Raw genomic sequence first — 17,618 nt, 5'->3', positions numbered from 1 at the left:
CTGTACTTAATACAAACGTGTTTATTAAATGTTTGCAATAGAATGTGAAGTTTGATGGTTACTGTAATCAATATTATGTTTATGTGCAATACAACCTGATAACTTTATTAGGGACTGATGAAATAAAATGATGATGATATCTCAGAAAATAATCTCATTCTTATGGTTTTTAAATTAAAAGTAGTGACGAATTCATAGAGATAAACATGAAACAATGATACTGCTGTAAGACTGTAGAAAAATATATCATTTTACAAAACTATTGTTAGCTATTTTGCACACTTTTTCATAAGATATCTGGGAAAAATCATCATGAATTGTTTGATTTACTTTACTAAGTTTGTCAAAATTTCTTACAATAAAATTTAAACAAATGTTATGAAACAAATGTGGCACATGATGCAACTACCAGAGATACATACTGAACTTAGACTGTTATGCTAAGTACATTGACAAACTTCAGTAAGGCAGCTCACTTCCATCCCAGGAAAAAAACTTTCCTGTATCATGTACATTTAAATTGTCAATAACATTCATCAGACAGCTGACAGAATACTCTGGGCTAAAAAGACGTTCTGTGGGGATACTCTTCAGATAAGGACGAGACAAATCAGTATCCACTGACCCAGGATGCAGAGAAACACAAATAACTTTTTTCCTACCACGTCCTAATTCGATGCTTAAGTTTTTGGTGACCATGTTGAGAGCTGCTTTTGATAACCTGTAGCTGTACCAACCACCTAAACCTGTTCAAAAAAATTAAAAAATCAGAATACAATAGAATTCATACTAACTTAGAATAAATCAGAGTCTAATATCTAAAATTATATAACCATTACCTCTAATATTGATGTTTTATGCTACAGTAAACCCACAAATCAGTAATGTAATTCTCAAGTTCTTCATTTCAAAATGGGTATTCTACTCTACTCCTTCTACCAGCAGAATGTGTTTTATATGTTTATATATAAATAATTAAGCATTTGGTGTTCTGGAAATGGTGTTTAACAAGAGGCTTGTAAAAAACATCTGTAATATGGACATTTTAAAATTTCCTTAAATTCCATCATCAGCATTAATATCTCAAACAAATTGATAAACATAAAAACCTTGGAGATTTAAGTTAGTCATCTTGAAGTTCAGGAATTTTGGAATAACTTTGTGGTTTTTACCTGTGGTTAAAACTGAATATCAATCAAGACCTTCTGAAATTTGAGATCAAGCTTTTCAAGAGTACAAAACAACGTAACACATCATATCCATACCGCCATGACAGAGTATTTGCAATTGATTCATCAGGTGGAAAATGAAGTTTTATAATAAATATTTAAAACATGGTAATACCAAAAACATCTTTTAATACGGAAGTTTCACAAGTTCCATAAATTCCATCATCAGCATATCTAAAAAAAACAGTTAATAATATTCGAACTATAAAAAACAACATTAGCATTGAGCGAGTTTTTTATACAGTTGGAAGTTTAGAAAGAACAGATTTAAACAGTAACAATATAATGGAATGTATGATAAAATGTGTGGCATACACGTTTAATAAATACCATTGTTAAGAGAAACTATTATAGAGAAAGGCGTAAATATAAGTATAAACATTGTATCTTTAAAATAATAATAAATATCAAATAAAGCACCGAAAATTTAATATTGAGAACATTAATGACAACAGTGAGAAGTTGATGTTGTTATTATTTAGTGTTGGGTGATCATTAAAAATGGAAAGGCTTTCTTTAATAAAGAGTTCGTAATCTGTGGTTCAGGAATTGAGAACTTTAAAGTTTTCTAGAAGTAGGTATTTGAACTTCCATTTCAGTCATATTGAATTATTTAACTATTTCGACTACAAAGTAAAATATTTCAAATTTTTTTTATCTTGTTTAATGCACTGTTCTAAATTTTTATGCCCTGTGAATTTCAGAACATGTTAAAATATAATTTTTAAAACAACAATCTGACCATCACAATTGACAGCAAGCCATTCACAGACAACCTAATTAATGTAGGCTTTTCTTACATACTAATTAAGGGAGATAAACTTACATTAAAAGTTTTCTTCATGAAGAATGACAGAGAAGAAAATCGAAACTCGTATTATAGCTTTACTAGTTTCAATGGCTACTTATCTGTGGAAGAATGACAGAAAAGAAAACGTAAAGCTATAATACGAGTTTTGTAGTTTCAATGGCTACTCTTCTGTGGAAGAATGACATAGAAGAAATGGAAACTTAAGATCCCAATCACTAATGTGACTGGGTGGAGTAGTCCTTCTGATGGAACAGACAACTAAGGTTCTAGTGACAGGATAATGTAGACATTGTGTATTTAAACATTTCACATCTCTGTGTACTTTTTCTCATCACATCCATGCTTTATGCTCACTACAGATAGAATGTTCTAGCTTATGGCTAGATTAAAATTTAAGATGCATATATTTATGAAAATGAGCAATTGTTTCAGCAGTTATTAAAGTAACATATATGGTAAAAAATTAATATTTTGGTCATATTAGAACTCTAGTAAGTGGACTTTATTTAATAATAATAATTCAGAACAAGGATTATAAGAATTAAGTAATGAACATGTACAGTCATTTCAAAATCTGGAAAAACTTGAATACTGACCTCATTAATTGAGATAAAAGAAACTTAAATCAGATTGTTTGGATAAGGCTCAAAGCATCTTAGGTGTTACAAATAAACTATGTCATACCAAAACCAGAGGAAGTAAATTACAAAGACATGTATAAAAAAAAGTAAAAAAAAAGGAAATGTGTTAACTTCAATAGAATATTTAGATATCAGGTCATCAAGAAGCCAAAGAACATCTATGAAGACCTATTATTTCCAACACAATCATCTATAGTTATGTTGTGGGAAAGTTCACTAAAACTGAATAATTTTGAAATACAAAAGTCATATTGATAACAAGGTTTATTGTGTTACTTTTATTGTAGTTTTTGTACACTAACATCCTTACAGTGAAAATGACATGTGGATCCCTAAATATTTTAACAGTAATTGGATTCTTTTTTCTAAGTCAAACATCAGAAAGACCATCAGCTTGCTATATTTATTTTTATTTTTTACACAGTTCGGGTTATAATAAGAATGATAAATATTATGTAAAGTTTACTACTGACACATCTTTATTCCAACTTTGAAAGTTTCATGGCAATATTATTTGTGAAAAAACTAATTTTTAGATCTTTATAAATTATGTAATAAAATTATAACTACTTATGAATTCTTAAGCAAAATATTGTATAACATCAAAGAGTTATACTGTAAGTTCAAGTTCAATATAAATATCCTATAAAAGAGGCCAATTTCATACTTGTAGCATATACCCTTATGTTAACACAGGTTTATTCCAGATGGGTTTTAAAATGTCACTTGTTTAAATATTCTTGTGCAGTATATGTTAATAAAGTTTTATATAAGTGGGGAAAATATAATAAATGTATTTGGTAGGAAAGTGAACATTAAAAGGGTAAATTTTATAATTTAAAAATGCAAAATCTTTCAATACTAGAACTCCATTTTGAAAATCCTAGCATCAAATTCCATAACATATCATATAGAACTGTATGACAAAAAAAAAGAAATTTATACATCTGCATTTAAATCATCTAAATCTTAATAAACCTTGTATCACAAAACACTGTTACTAAAAGGTGTCTAACTGTACATGTTAGAGGTTGTAATAACAACTATGGTTCTTACTGTTATCTCCAATGGATCCAACTTTGGCTGACATGTTTACCAAAACACCAGAATGCTTTAGTTTCTCACTTTCACTTTTTGCTCCAAAACCACCATTTCCATTTTGAAGGAACTGCCCAAAATGTTTGGCCACTAGAAGGGGTCCAAATGTATTAACTTTGAATGTTTCTTCAAGAGCCTAACAAAGAATGTATAAATTTTCCAGTTCAGAATTTGAAGAAATATCACAAAAAGTTATGTCTACGGACAAAGATCAAATTACTACGATCTACAATATACTAAATATTGCACAGAAAAATCATGTTACATTTCAGTTCAAATCCCAGACAATTAATGACAGCTAAACATTACTTCAATGTCCAAAGAAAATATTCCTTGTGTTAATTGTCATGAAAAGTATTTTCACAAATGAAGATTAGTAAGTGCAAAATATATTTTCCATTATTTTAAAATTCTATTTGTTTTATATTTTATTATTTTTGCTGACATTACTTTCAATCTTGCACCACTACTTTGACAGCATGCAATGATATAAAGCTAATTTTGTTTCACTGTTACAGACCAAGTCAAAGCAAACATACCATACTGCCCCTAATTAATGCTCCAAAGGGCATTGCAAACTGCAAAGGGACAGAGCACTAATTATAGTATTTATGCAGTTCCAGATTCTATTTTTCACATGTGATTTGTTGATTTCAATGCTAATAAGTGTGTTTGTTTTACTTCTTTTTTTTCAAATAAAAATTGTGGTAATAAAAATGGATTATATGTTGGATAACTATTGCTGTTAAAATTACAGTAATAAAGTGGATTACAGTAGAAAATCATATATTGGATTACTACTGCTGTTACACAAGATTTTTAATGTTAATATTACATATGATGGGAGAATTATGAAATAAAATAAAAACTGGAGTGTTTTATACATCTTTTTTACATGTTTTTCTGTATTCTATACTTACCGCCCCCCCAATGGCACAGTGGTATGTCTGCGGACTTATACTGCTAGAACCGGGTTTCGATACCCGTGGTGGGCAGAGCACAGATAGCCCATTGTGTAGCTTTGTGCTTAATAACAAACAAACAATCTATAATTACCCATAATAAAACTCTCTTCATTATGTTTGTATTGCAAATTACTATATTCACCTGAAGTTAGCATTTTCCTCAATTGAAAATGTATTTCCAATAAATACTTACCTCCTGTCACAAATTAGCTTTTCTCAACTAGCACTGCCCTCTATCAGCACAAATTTTCAATGCACACCACTAACCTTCCACCTCCTACTTCTGCATATCCACATGTAAATTATCATGCAGCAGCTATACACCAATACGAGCATGACACCACTCTTATCATAACCAGTTCCCTCTTCACACCTGCATTCATTAATCACTTCAAGATTGGTCAAAAGACCAACATCATATATCATCAGAAGTGGGGAGGTTGGGTGGGAAGTATCTATCGTAAATACGTTTTCAGTGTAGGAAAATGCTAACTTCTGATACGTTATCTTACCACCTCTCACAAAATAGCCAGAATCCCACACTGAACTGGTGGAGGGACAATAAAAAAAATATGATCTCCCTTTAGGAAACATCCAAAGAGTGACCAGGAAATGCGGAATCAAAAAAGAAAACATCACACCTCAACGGGAGACCATACCACATCTGATCCAGATGTACTCTTTGCTCTTTTATAACAGTGTCATGAACATTAAAGGCAGAAACATGAAGGAATCCCAGAATATGTATGGCTAATGGACTTAAGGGTGTCAAGTGGCTAGGGCACGACAGACCATAGCAGTAGTTCAACCTCAACCAACACTAGGCAGTATCTGGAATGATACATCAGATCCGTGGTAGGTAAGTAGGGGAACACCTACATCTTCAGCTCGAAATGGGAATTGATAGGGAAGACGAGCTTCTGCACCAAAATTTGTCACCACTTGCACATATTTCCAACCAGACCAGATCCACCAGAGACCTACATCCAGCTGATTATAGGAAGAACAACAACAAAGCTGGGGTGCATCTGCAGTCCAAAACCTGGCAGATGGTAGAGAGGAGGAATGTCTCAGCCTGAGGGGTAAGCTGCAATGATATATATATATATTTATGACAGTGCTACAACTAAAACCTGGCAGCATCTAGAATTGATCATCTGTTCCATAGTAGGAAGAGTGTTATGCCAAAGAAAGCTGACCATTTTTTGTTGTTGTTATATGTACATAGAAAAATGGCACAGTGCAACAACCAAAACCTGGCAGCATCTGGAATTGCACATAATGTCCACAGTAGGAAATGCTATACACCACCAACACCTGCAAAATGCCACAACCCTACTATGAACTGAGTGGTATGATTCATCACTCAGAAGGACAGGCACCCATGGTCCACCAACCCAGCAGCTAGGAACTGGTAAGTGGTAAGGGGGGTGGAAGAGTCTGTAGGACTGCATCAATGGAGACAGTGCAATGGGTGACCGTGAAACCCTATTTTGAAAAGCAGAGCTACAACGTCGATGGAGTCAAAGCATTTTTTAACTACATAAAATGATAATTTCTTGATTCAATCTACATGTTATATTCATGCATTATAAAATACTTTTTTAAAAAAACTGAACTTTACTGTTTTACACTTAAATTTATTTAGTGTAGTAAAAAATTTATATCTATTTATGAAATTAAACATACTATGGTATAAAGACATGAAACAAGTTCTTATTATTTACCTTGAAATATTGGGTACGGACTATGAAAGGAAATTGACTTACTGGAAAGGGTTCAGAAGGTTTGATTCTGGGGATACAAGGGTTATCTTGTAAGGATAGGCTAAGATCTCTTAATTTCATCTCCCTTGAGAAAAAAGGGTAAAAAATTAACTTGTTAAAGTTTATGGGATTATCTAGGCATCAATAGGGTAAAAACTTCTAAGTTCTTTGTTCTATATTCTAAAGACAAAAGAGTGACAAAATACAAGATTAAGATTTCGAAAAAGCACAGGCTAGACTCCATTTAAGATATGAATGACAACAGTCAATCTGGTCCCTCAAGACTGTTTTCTTACACACACACACCATTAAGAAAAGTAAAAATGTAAACTCATATCTTTTATTTTTCAGAAAATCATTGATTAAACTGTTATACTACTGTAAATATATGCTAGTCTCCACTAATGCTAATGGCAACATATTCTGTAAATCAATCACCCTGTTAGAAATATAAAAATGTTTTAATTTGAACCTAACATATCTTTTCCAAACCTTAAACCTGTGTCCTTTAATCCTACTGCTTTTAGAATATAGCACACAGAAATCAGATAGCCCTTATCCTGTCGATGTCCTATACAATCTTGTATCCCTTTAAGAAAAAAATACAGAGACCACAACTGCACACAGTATTTCAAGCGAGGCCTAATTATTGATTTCTTGAGAAATAATAACACAAGGGTGTGTAAACTAGGAGTGTTAAGGGTGTGACATCACCCCCCTGGCTTGACATATAGAGGTGTTGTACATGCTAGGCCCATATCATATACAGGGGTTTCAGTTTTGTTCAATGGTATCCAACACCCCACTACAAACATTCTTCCAGCTTCAATGTAATAACTTCTTTTGATTTTAAATCAATATATCTACAAATACATTCTAAACTCTCTTAGCTTTACTGCTAGTAAAAAAGGCACTGCTTATATGACTTGAATGACTTATACACCACTATGATAAAAATAATTTTCTTCAGTTATATTATTGAGTGGGTTCCTATTTAGATTAAAGATGATACAATATTATGATAACCCCAAAGTATTATCTTGTACTTTCTATAAGAAAATTATCTGCCAAATATTTGTCCAACTCATCAAATGATCCAAGTCATTCTTTTGTAACTCAACATCAACTACAAAATACCCAAGAATTTGTCATCAGAAACTTCTATTTATTCTACTCCTCTTTTCAAAGGAGATAACTTTTTTCTGGTAATTAAGGCCTATTAGTCTTACAACACTGGTGGGAAAGGTTTTTGAAAGCCTGATAAAAGATGCTATACAAAGTAATTTAATAAAGTTTAAAATTTTACTGCATAGTCAAAATGGTTCCAGTAGAGAAAAATTTGCCTTCATTAAGTTTTTAGCATTCTTTGAAGAGGTTACTGCTTAGGTAGGTGAGGTAAAGGTAGGGATTTGGTGTTTCTAGATTTTCAAAAAGCATTTGACATGATGCCACATAAAAAAAACATAATAAGTTGGCTCATTAGATAGAAAAGTCACTGGAGGAAGAAAGCAGAACAGTTATAGAGTTCAGTCAAACTGGATCAATGTCACAAATGAGATGACTCAGGGATTATATTAAGACCTTTGCTTTTCTTCCTTTCCTATAAATAACACAGATGAAGTAGTAGTCAATAAATTATTTAAATTTAATGATGATATTAAGGTCTTGGATGTTGCTGGCTGTGAGGAAGATGCTGCTGTTTCACAAAAGGTTTAGACCATTTGTTGAGTTGGGTGAATAAATCACAGATGGTTTTGAATGTAATGCATGAGGGTTATCATAATTTGAATTATATGTATAGGTTTGATGGGAATAACCTTAACAGTGTTATGGAAGAGAAAAATTTTGGTGTTCTGATTTATCAGTCTCTTAAGCCATCCAAGCAATGTGCTGTTGTTAGTGGTAGGTAAATTTTTTAGTGGGGGTAGGAAAGAGGATCATACTGGTGGCAAGTTGACTACAATCCAAAACCCAGCCATCTGGCAGGGGTAGGAAAGAGGATTATATCGTCTTCACCTCAAGTTCACTAAACCGGAGGAAATCTAGTACCCTCCAACTCATGAACGGGGCACATGTGAATATGATAAATTGATAGAATGATCCAGAAACCCGACATCCAGTATCAAAAAGATGTCTACATAAAGTAAACCATCTCCCTCAAAAGTGAAATTGACCAGAACTATTCCAAGCACATTAATATCCTTGGAATAAGAAACATCGAGGGATAGCAGAAGGGAAAGAACCATAACAATCCGCAGTTACCTCCACCGTAACCCACAACAGTGAGGGAGTATAAATGAAGGAGGAATATAGACATCTGTAATATGTGTGAGGACCTACATTGATTGATTCTAGTCTAACTTCAACCTCGGCCACTGGGAACCAACATCCACATGGGGGTAGGATGAACAGGATCCATACAAAAACAAGTTGAAAAAATTCCAGTTTTCCAGGAAATTTGCTGGACTGAATTAATAAATTTCCAGGAACAACCAAGTGAATAATTATAAAAAAATAAAAGGACTTTACTTGTAAACGAGTAATGTGACGTTACAACTTTCAAGGTCCCCATTCTTTCCGATTTTCAAATGTCAGTGGGAGTTAAATAATTGCTGATCAATCTTAGGCTTCATGTTAAAATGTCCACAGTCATAGACATAATCATGACTGCTAGTGCTACTAGATCAAGTAGTACTATTAGTTACAGTAGAACTACTGCTAGTGGCATTAACAGGTCTAGGCATAACGGCAACAGGTGATTTCCCATCCCTTCTAGTCAATGCATTTTTTCTCATAAAGCTGTCAATTCCCATCATTTCTTGGTATTGTTTAAATAATGCAATGTGCTTAGATCCTGTCATGTGGCTCTTAAGTGCAGTTTCACCCATATTCGAGATGTCAAAGATTTTTTTGCACACATCGCAACCAGCATTGTGTTTGGCTGCACCATCATGTACAAGCCAATCCACATATTCTAGTTTATCAAGCCAAAAGCCATTAAATGTGCATTTCCTGCCAGGCATAGCTTTAATTTGCTTTAAGTTTTTGGTCAAGCATTAAGCAGATAAATCAATGCTTTTTTAAGTTTTAACAAATCCATGAACTGCCATTTGTTAAAACTGGATTGCACACACGTGAATCGTAAATGACAATAACACGGACAGCGTCAATTTGGTAATGTTTCTCACGATCTATGCATTATACATAATGGCCTGAGTTATGACAGTTACAGTATGCCTGTACATATATAACCATGTAAAAAAATTTTCCAATATTCATTTCTTGGGTTTATGTGAAATGAACAGACATAAAAAAGTTTTTTAAATAGTAGATTAATTGTAGTTTCCAGGATCCTTTGTATATTTCCAGGACTTTTAAGCACTTTTACAGGAGCATTTAGTTTTCCAGGACTTTCCAGAAATTCCAGGAAACATATGGACCCTGGATGATGGATTCCAATCAAAGGGGTGAACTGCAATTTTTGACTTCTCACTCCCATTTGTTTTTATATTGGAAGATATCACATCTACACCAGCAGAACATCACCGCCTTACTCTCAACTGAATGGTTTCATAATCATTTCTATATTTTGTTTACATTTCAATAACCCACTCGGTAGGATGCCTCCACGGACCACCACCCCATATTTTTAAAAGCAGACCATACCGATTTATTCAATACAAGGCATGTATGGTGGGTATGGTCCAGGACGGGCAAACTTATGAAGCAATTCTATTGTGAGGATAAACCTACTTGTAGGGTGCATTGCATGACCATGGAGTTATAATATGCAAATCGACATGGCTTGACAGTGCAGATTTGAACAGTTAAATAATATCTGGTGAGGCACCACTCACCATAGAGTGGGATCCAAACAATGAACATTAATAAAAAAGAAAATGGCCCCTGAAAAGGAAATAAGAAGAAAACTTACCCAGTCAAAATCTCACTGAACTTTGATATTCTAGAATGGCTACAGGCAGAAGATGATAACCCAAAGAGGAAGAAAACCATGATTCGATGCAAATAGTGAGACAGACATATCATGGGTAGTCCACATGCCCAATTGAAGAAGTACCTCCAAAGGATGACAAAGATGAAAAGGTAAGGTTTCAAATTGGGTGAGAAGATACTCAGAACAAAGTACAAGAGGAAGACAATAAAGAGGAAGAAGTCGATCGAAGGAAGAGCAAAAACCCTATTGGTGAAGAATGAAGGAGAAAGAACACTATCAGAGGATAGTTGGCAAGGAAGAAAGAGGCAGAAAAGGAAACCACAGAAGGAAGCTGTGCTGGCAATATAACAGAGAATAGCATGTACAGGACAGTGAAGTCTATCTGGATCAGGACGAGGAAAAAGGTGTGGAATGGAAGGGAAAGTGGCTAAATGGAGGAGTTATCCTCATGAGCCACCAAAGTGTTACAGAGGAAAACAATCCAGAGAAATGAGAAGATATGTAGAAAGATAAAGAGTACATAAAACATCTATGGCAAATAAGCAAACCACCAACACCCTCAGGTGAATAGGAGAAGGAAGGAAGAGATAAGGGAAGGTGAAAAAAAGGAACACTTGGAGAATGGTTCGAATTTAGGCAAAGTGAGACAGTGCAGGACCACATTAATATCTTCATCCAGAAGGACAGCCCACTGCAGTGGACAAAAGCCAGAAGGAACATATCTACATCTAAAGTCTAGGAGAGGGAAATATCTACAGGACTGGGAAAAGTGAAAAGTGTGTGACAGAATCACCCAAAAATCTGAGACTGAGGAGACAGAAAATCTCCAATCCAAAAGTCAAAAGAGGAAATCCACGTGAAAAAGTAGAGTGGGTTGATCAGGGGAAAATCCTGGACCTTGAAACCAATGACAGAAAAATTCCATTTGTATTGGGAAACTTCCATGTAGGAAGGTCAAATGAAACAAGCCAGAAAAACAGGCTAACCATCAAGAGAAGCTAGATCACCTCACCAATGAATAGAGGAAAACCAGGCATGAAGACGGGGGACAGGAAGGTCTGGATGAATCACCAGTGACTGAAGAAGGGAAGGAAACAAAGGAAAAGGTAACAGAGGAGGAAGTTGGAGCTGGAGAAACCACAGCTGAGATGGCCAAAAAGTAGCTATCAGAAGGACTGAACATGGAGTGTCAAGGATGAACAAAATCACCCAGAGAAGAAGGACTACAGAAGGATAGATAAATATGTAGGTCCAATCTTGGGTGAAACACAGATAGTCAGAGCAATAAGACAAGGAACCAGAGAGCAAAACCAAGGCAATTTGTGCTTAAGGAACGTAGCAAAAAGCCTCAATGTGAGGAGTATCCCACTGAAGCCAAAGCTCCAAAACAAAAGGCACCCCCCAGTGGCACAGCGGTATGTCTGCGGACTTACAACGCTAGAAACCGGGTTTCGATACTTGTGGTGGGCAGAGCACAGATAGCCCTTGTGTAGCTTTGTGCATAATTAAAAACAAACAAACAAAACAAAAGGATTGAGAGACCACTTCATCAGATAAATGTTGTCAGGACAGGAATCCAATCCACAACAAGAGCAAAAGCCCCCAAAACATGACATGCAATGATAGGAACATCAAGCATGTGGGCTCAAGAAGATCCCACGTATGAATACAGAGAGATGGAGAACAGGTGCCGTCCTGGTGATTGAGATAACCAACCACTGAATAAAAGTTGGAACAGATTATTACCAGATGACTTCTGGCCAAATGGAGAAAATTAACCAAAACATGACCTACAGGGAGAAGCACCAGGATATTGATACGATAAGACCTCTTGGCCACTATACTAAAACCTCAAATCTTCCAGTTGATCAACCTACGACCCCATCCCTGTATAGATGCATCTATGAAATGTGGAAAACCATACGAGGAGGAGGAAGTAGGCCACCTGCCAACGTGTGAGTCATATCTAAGCACCTACGCCAATCAAAAACAAGGGTAAGAGAAAGGGTAATAAGAGCCAACAAAGGATCTCTACAAAATTCCACTGCTCATGAAAAGCCCATGAAAAAGCCCACACATGAGCCTGACTTAAAGGGATAAGAGTTACCATGGAAGATCAGATCCCCAAAAGTGATAGAACTTTGTAAGCTGTAATCAAACTGAAAAGCCATCAAATGAAGTCAAAGGGTGTACCTGACTGAAATGTGTGAAGAAAAACACCCAAAAGGACAAGATATTGGATAGGTCACAATAAGGATTTCTCCAACTTGATTAACAGCCCATTACAGCCACCTTCAGGAGCAGTTGATAAGGGTAACAGGAAGACTCCTTTTCAGAACGAATGAGCAGTAGCCAGTTGACCAAAGAATGAAAAAGAGCAACCCAAGAGCATACAAGTGATGAACGAATGCTCTAAATGCCTGACAAAACATACAGGGCCAAAGTAAGACCAAAGGGCAGTGCACAAAACAGAGAAACCACCCCATGGAGAAAAACTGAAGAGTGGGTAGCTAGTGATGAAATATCAGGATATGCAAATAAGTATTCATGACATTCCTCTTTGTCGTCGATAAACCTGGAGAAAAAGCCCACCTAAGGGTAAGAAACGACTCCAAGGTATAACAAGGCTGATTGAAATTTAGAATTAGGCCGCCAGTCTCCAGTTTGGCACAAGGGAAACAAACAGCCTGGAATAAAAGCTTGGAGAAAGATGATGAACAGGTGCAACAGCCTGTAGAGACAGAAAATCTTGTAACACCTCAGACAAATGCAGGATGGTGGCAGGATCCCAAATAATGGGGAAAGAGAAGGGTATCAGGGACAAAGAAGGTGGGGAAAGAAATAGTAGGACAAGTTCCTCTGATAAAACCCAAAGAACCCTTGGAACTGTAGTGAAAGATTGCCAAAGGATCACAATATAATATAGTCAAACTCTCACGGAACCGGAACCCTCTGGTACTGTTGGCAATATGCCCATCAAAATTAAATAAAATGATGAGATGAGAAACCCCTGGAAGGGGAACAGGAACAACAGGATCAATAGTTCTTCAAATCTAAACAAGTTCCAGTAATTTACATTACATCACAGTCTTTCATTTCAACTAAACTCTATAAATTTACTATGTTTATCTTTATATCTGATACTTTAAAACTATTATAATGACTTTCATGTACTTTCTCATTATACCTTACATAATAAAACAATTCCAACTTTCCATTACTTTTATTCCCACGAGTACCAGAATTTACTCACAAGATCATGTACACCCACCCCTTTCCCCATTGCACTTTCACCTCTTGCTCCTTGCTCATGTCACTTACCTTGTTAATCATGGTTACAACCTTCCAATACTTCCCACAAACATTAACTTCAATGTAAAGACACTAATAATATCAACTTATGTAGTTGCTAACATCCATTACAACTTAATTCAATATTAGCATCAAATACATACTTTTCCACTGTTAATAATTTCATTTCAATCTATTTAATGCATTGTCCCATTTATTAACTTTCTCCTTTCATAGGTTATAATCTTTTCTTTACATATAATCAAACACAAAGTCCACTTTAAACAACTTTCGGTATTTGTCATAGTTCATCTGATTTACTGACATCATTCTTGTAGCCTTTACTAATTCAAACAGTTCAATTATCTTGACATTACCCTTAACATATTATCCACCTTTTTCACCAATTTAAATTAGTTCATTTTGCTTAATCTTTCTCTTAATAATGTTTTGCTTAATTTCTTTCACCACTTTAAACCTGTTCACCTTTCTTAACCTTTCTCTACTAACAGTTTGTTCACTTTTTTTTGTTACTAAGTTAACCAGCCCACCATTCTTGTTACTTAGTTAACCTTTCTTATTCATTCTTATCTTTAATCCAAAATTTATAAAGATACAGTTAGCATGAATCACTACAAGAGCACATTACTAAATTGGAACAAACTTAACCATTCTATGCTGAAAGCTTTGGTCATAAACATGTACATACACCTTTCCTTCACCTGCAAGTTTCACACCTCAATAGACACTTGTTACTTAACACTATACAGGGAAAATGGCTCAATACTTTCAGAGAGAATCAACAATAACATACATGGTTTCCTACCTCTCCAAGCCACTTCTGTGAATTGCTCTAAGATCATGCATTAGATCCACACATGAATGACACAAGCTACTGTTTAGCCTCATGGACCCCCTTTTGGTAATGCACACCCCATAAGATAAACCAAACTGACTACCATAATGGCATAAAAGAGAGCAATGCAAAAAACTAACCCAATAAAGAAAATAAAAGATGAAACTTTCTTTCTACCCATAATCACGTGCTTCAAACTTGACCATGTAAAGAGATGTTCAATATGACAACTATTTCACACACTGCTAACATGTATAGGGGAAATCATTATAAAAGATGGTAAACAACCCATAATTACATACATGTAAATAAGGATAATTACACAAACACTGAACTATTACTTAACTTGTTATGCTAAAAGTCTCCTTACCCTGAAAATTATCCAACCAGCTTACCTATTCCTCTAAACATATCCCTGATAATCTTTCACCGATGCCTTGAATCCTGCTAAGTAATCCATTCCTTCATCTAGCACAAAGGAACACTCTTGAAGGGGCCACATCTATTTCAATCTCTAAACTTCTGAAATTCTTATTTTACTTTGAACAGCTCTTCTGATTTACAATTTCCAACATCATTCACTCCTACATATACTTCAAAAATGTAATGTTCCTTGGTACCAGCAACTAAAATATCAACACAGTCTAGTATCCTGTACTTTATCACCTGATAAGCAAGTTATAGTTCTAACACTTCTATGCTCCCCAATCTTTATCAGTACACTTAATGAGAGAGTTCCCCTCTATGTAAAACTTTTGATAATCTTTTTCTTCATTTCAAGCAGCCAAAGGTACAAATCTTTATCATACTGCTATTTGAATAATAACTGAACCTATATTTATAGCCTTAACTTATTTACTACTATGTATCCTTGTAAATCAAGCACACTCATTCTCACATCTTCACAAAACAACCTCTACCATAACTCTGTCCATTTACTATCTTACTTCCCTCTCCAAAGCTATCTCTAACTTATCATCACTTAGACAAGCACTGCAACTGAAGTGCACTGTATCATCTTTCTATTCTTTAACTGGGCACAGTAGCTATTTCTCAGGCTCCTCATAATTGGCAGTAGTGAAGGTCAGCCCTTTACAATAGTTTAAAAGGGAAACCAATGACTTGCTGAAAAGTAAAGGGTGGGTTTAATTTGCTTTCCTTTTTTTTTCATGGGGAGAGTATACAGGGGCAGTCTTGAAGGGTCAAATGGTCCCTTATTGTCTTTATAAATTATATTGTTATTAGGTTTAAAAACATAATTTACCAATCTACTGAACAGCATATATATATATATATATATATATGTAATACATTTTGTTTTATAGGAGGTCATGGTTAGTTTCTACTTTGAAAACAAGCATAAATGTAAATCAACATTTTAAAAGGATATACATCACATGCTTTAAACTTGTAGAAAAATGAATAAAAATTTAAAGTTAATCAATGCAGTATAATTACTGCTATGATTAAAAATAATAAAATTAATTCAATAACTGAATAAACAGTACATGAAGAGAAGTGTATAGAATATACAGTGAAAGGTATGTCCTTATAACAAAAAACAACTAAATTGTATACACAGTTTGTCTTAAATAGCAAGTAAAAAAAGCTAAAAACAACTTTCTGATTATATAAACGTACAAATTATAATGGTTAATACCACTACTGGTAATACATATTTTACACATTAAGGCTTTATATCATGGCACACCAAGTTCCTGGTACGCCAGTAATTGAGTAAAGATCCTGGGTGCACACACTTTTGGAAACACCTCAACATGAAAAAAAATATAAAACTAAAAAGTCACCTGCACTGATACTTCACGTAAGCTTGTTTCTCCACGTCCTGAAGGCGATAACATCCCAGCAATATTAATCAATAAATCTAGTTTACTGTTATACTTTTCTTTGATGTACACAGCTGCGTGCTTAATGTCATCTTCATTTGTTACATCTATTCGAAGTAAATCAACATTGTTTACTTGATTAGATAGTGCTTGAAGGTTGACGGCATTATCAGGATCTCTACACGATGCAATAACAAATGCATTAGGTTTCTTTGCTAAGTCTTTAGCGAAATGTAATCCAATGCCACGGCTAGCGCCTTGTACAAATGCTACAACCTTATTCATTTTTCTTCTTAGACAAATGTAAAAACATTCAGCTTAGACGTATGGTAAATCAGTGATTCTTCTTTTTTTCTTTCAATTCAAGACAAGATCTGTCAAGTTTATCTTAATGTTTGAGGTCACTAATCCACAGCCTAGAAAACTCTAAGCTCCTGCCGTTGTTGTTCACTAACCTCCCGTTCTTGTTACTGCGTATATCATGATTTGCAACTGCTGAATTTACTGTCCAAACATGTCTCACTCTCTAAAAACACAACTTTAAAGTTTCAAACTTCTTGTACAGGACTAAACCTCATTGTAAAAATTAATAATAGTACGATGAAAACACGTCATACTACCAAAAATAGAAAGTCTAAACTACCGATCATTATACAAATTACGTTTTTTAATTAGTAAAAACACAATTTTGGAATTGGGCTTACAAAACACTGATCTACTAAAAGTAAGATCGTTGATCATATCTTATTCTTCATCTTAGTGCAAGAGGAAATAACTTCGTCATAATATTAGAAATTTCTAAACACACACGCACATAATGAAGTTAGACATATAACTAAATAGAGGCATATGCTTAAAAATATTGTTACCTCTCCGTTCGTTAATTGATTTTCCGTAACTTCGTTCTGACGAAACTTTAGCGACACAAGTCCTTACTTAATAAAACTGGTTTATTCTTTCCGAATATAACTTTACGATACACTTAATTTCAACAATCGCGCTAAAACAAACGCTATAACAACGAGCGTGCTCAATAATACTATCTGACTGCCGATCAATTACTCGCTGTCTACACACACATTATTCTGCCGTCACGTTGTCACCCTCTTACATATGCCAGACTACCCTATATCTAGTAATCTCCCGACAATTCCCGAAG

General features: G+C 34.7%; 1 protein-coding gene across 2 annotated transcripts; it reads right to left on the bottom strand.

Moving 5' to 3' along the window:
* Positions 1 to 310: 310 nt before the first annotated feature.
* Positions 311 to 17,082, bottom strand: LOC106469171 (C-factor-like). 2 transcript variants are annotated; one of them, XM_022397608.1, is made up of 4 exons: positions 16,421 to 16,555; positions 6,514 to 6,595; positions 3,738 to 3,915; positions 311 to 746 (listed from the first exon to the last, which is right to left on the bottom strand). In XM_022397608.1, the coding sequence occupies exons 2-4, from the start codon at positions 6,589 to 6,591 to the stop codon at positions 460 to 462; spliced, it is 543 nt and encodes a 180-aa protein (XP_022253316.1). In that variant the 5' UTR covers positions 6,592 to 6,595; positions 16,421 to 16,555; the 3' UTR covers positions 311 to 459. The 2 variants fall into 2 exon arrangements, with proteins under 2 accessions (XP_022253316.1, XP_013785090.1); XM_013929636.2 differs by lacking the exon at positions 6,514 to 6,595 and having other exon boundaries at positions 16,421 to 17,082.
* Between the last annotated feature and the right edge of the window lie 536 nt (positions 17,083 to 17,618).

The sequence above is a fragment of the Limulus polyphemus genome, unplaced genomic scaffold (assembly GCF_000517525.1).
Source record: "Limulus polyphemus unplaced genomic scaffold, Limulus_polyphemus-2.1.2 Scaffold3335, whole genome shotgun sequence".
NCBI classification, from domain to species: Eukaryota; Metazoa; Arthropoda; class Merostomata; order Xiphosura; family Limulidae; genus Limulus; species Limulus polyphemus.
This window is presented reverse-complemented; position numbering and strand designations above follow the sequence as displayed.

Coding starts and splice junctions, on each gene's coding strand:
- LOC106469171 (XM_013929636.2), bottom strand. CDS start 16,744: ATGAATAAGGTTGTAGCATTTGTACAAGGCGCTAGCCGTGGCATTGGA. Junction 3,916..16,420: donor TACGTGAAGTATCAGTGCAG/GTGACTTTTTAG, acceptor ATTCTTTGTTAG/GCTCTTGAAGAAACATTCAA. Junction 747..3,737: donor TGGATCCATTGGAGATAACA/GTAAGAACCATA, acceptor TTTTTTGAACAG/GTTTAGGTGGTTGGTACAGC.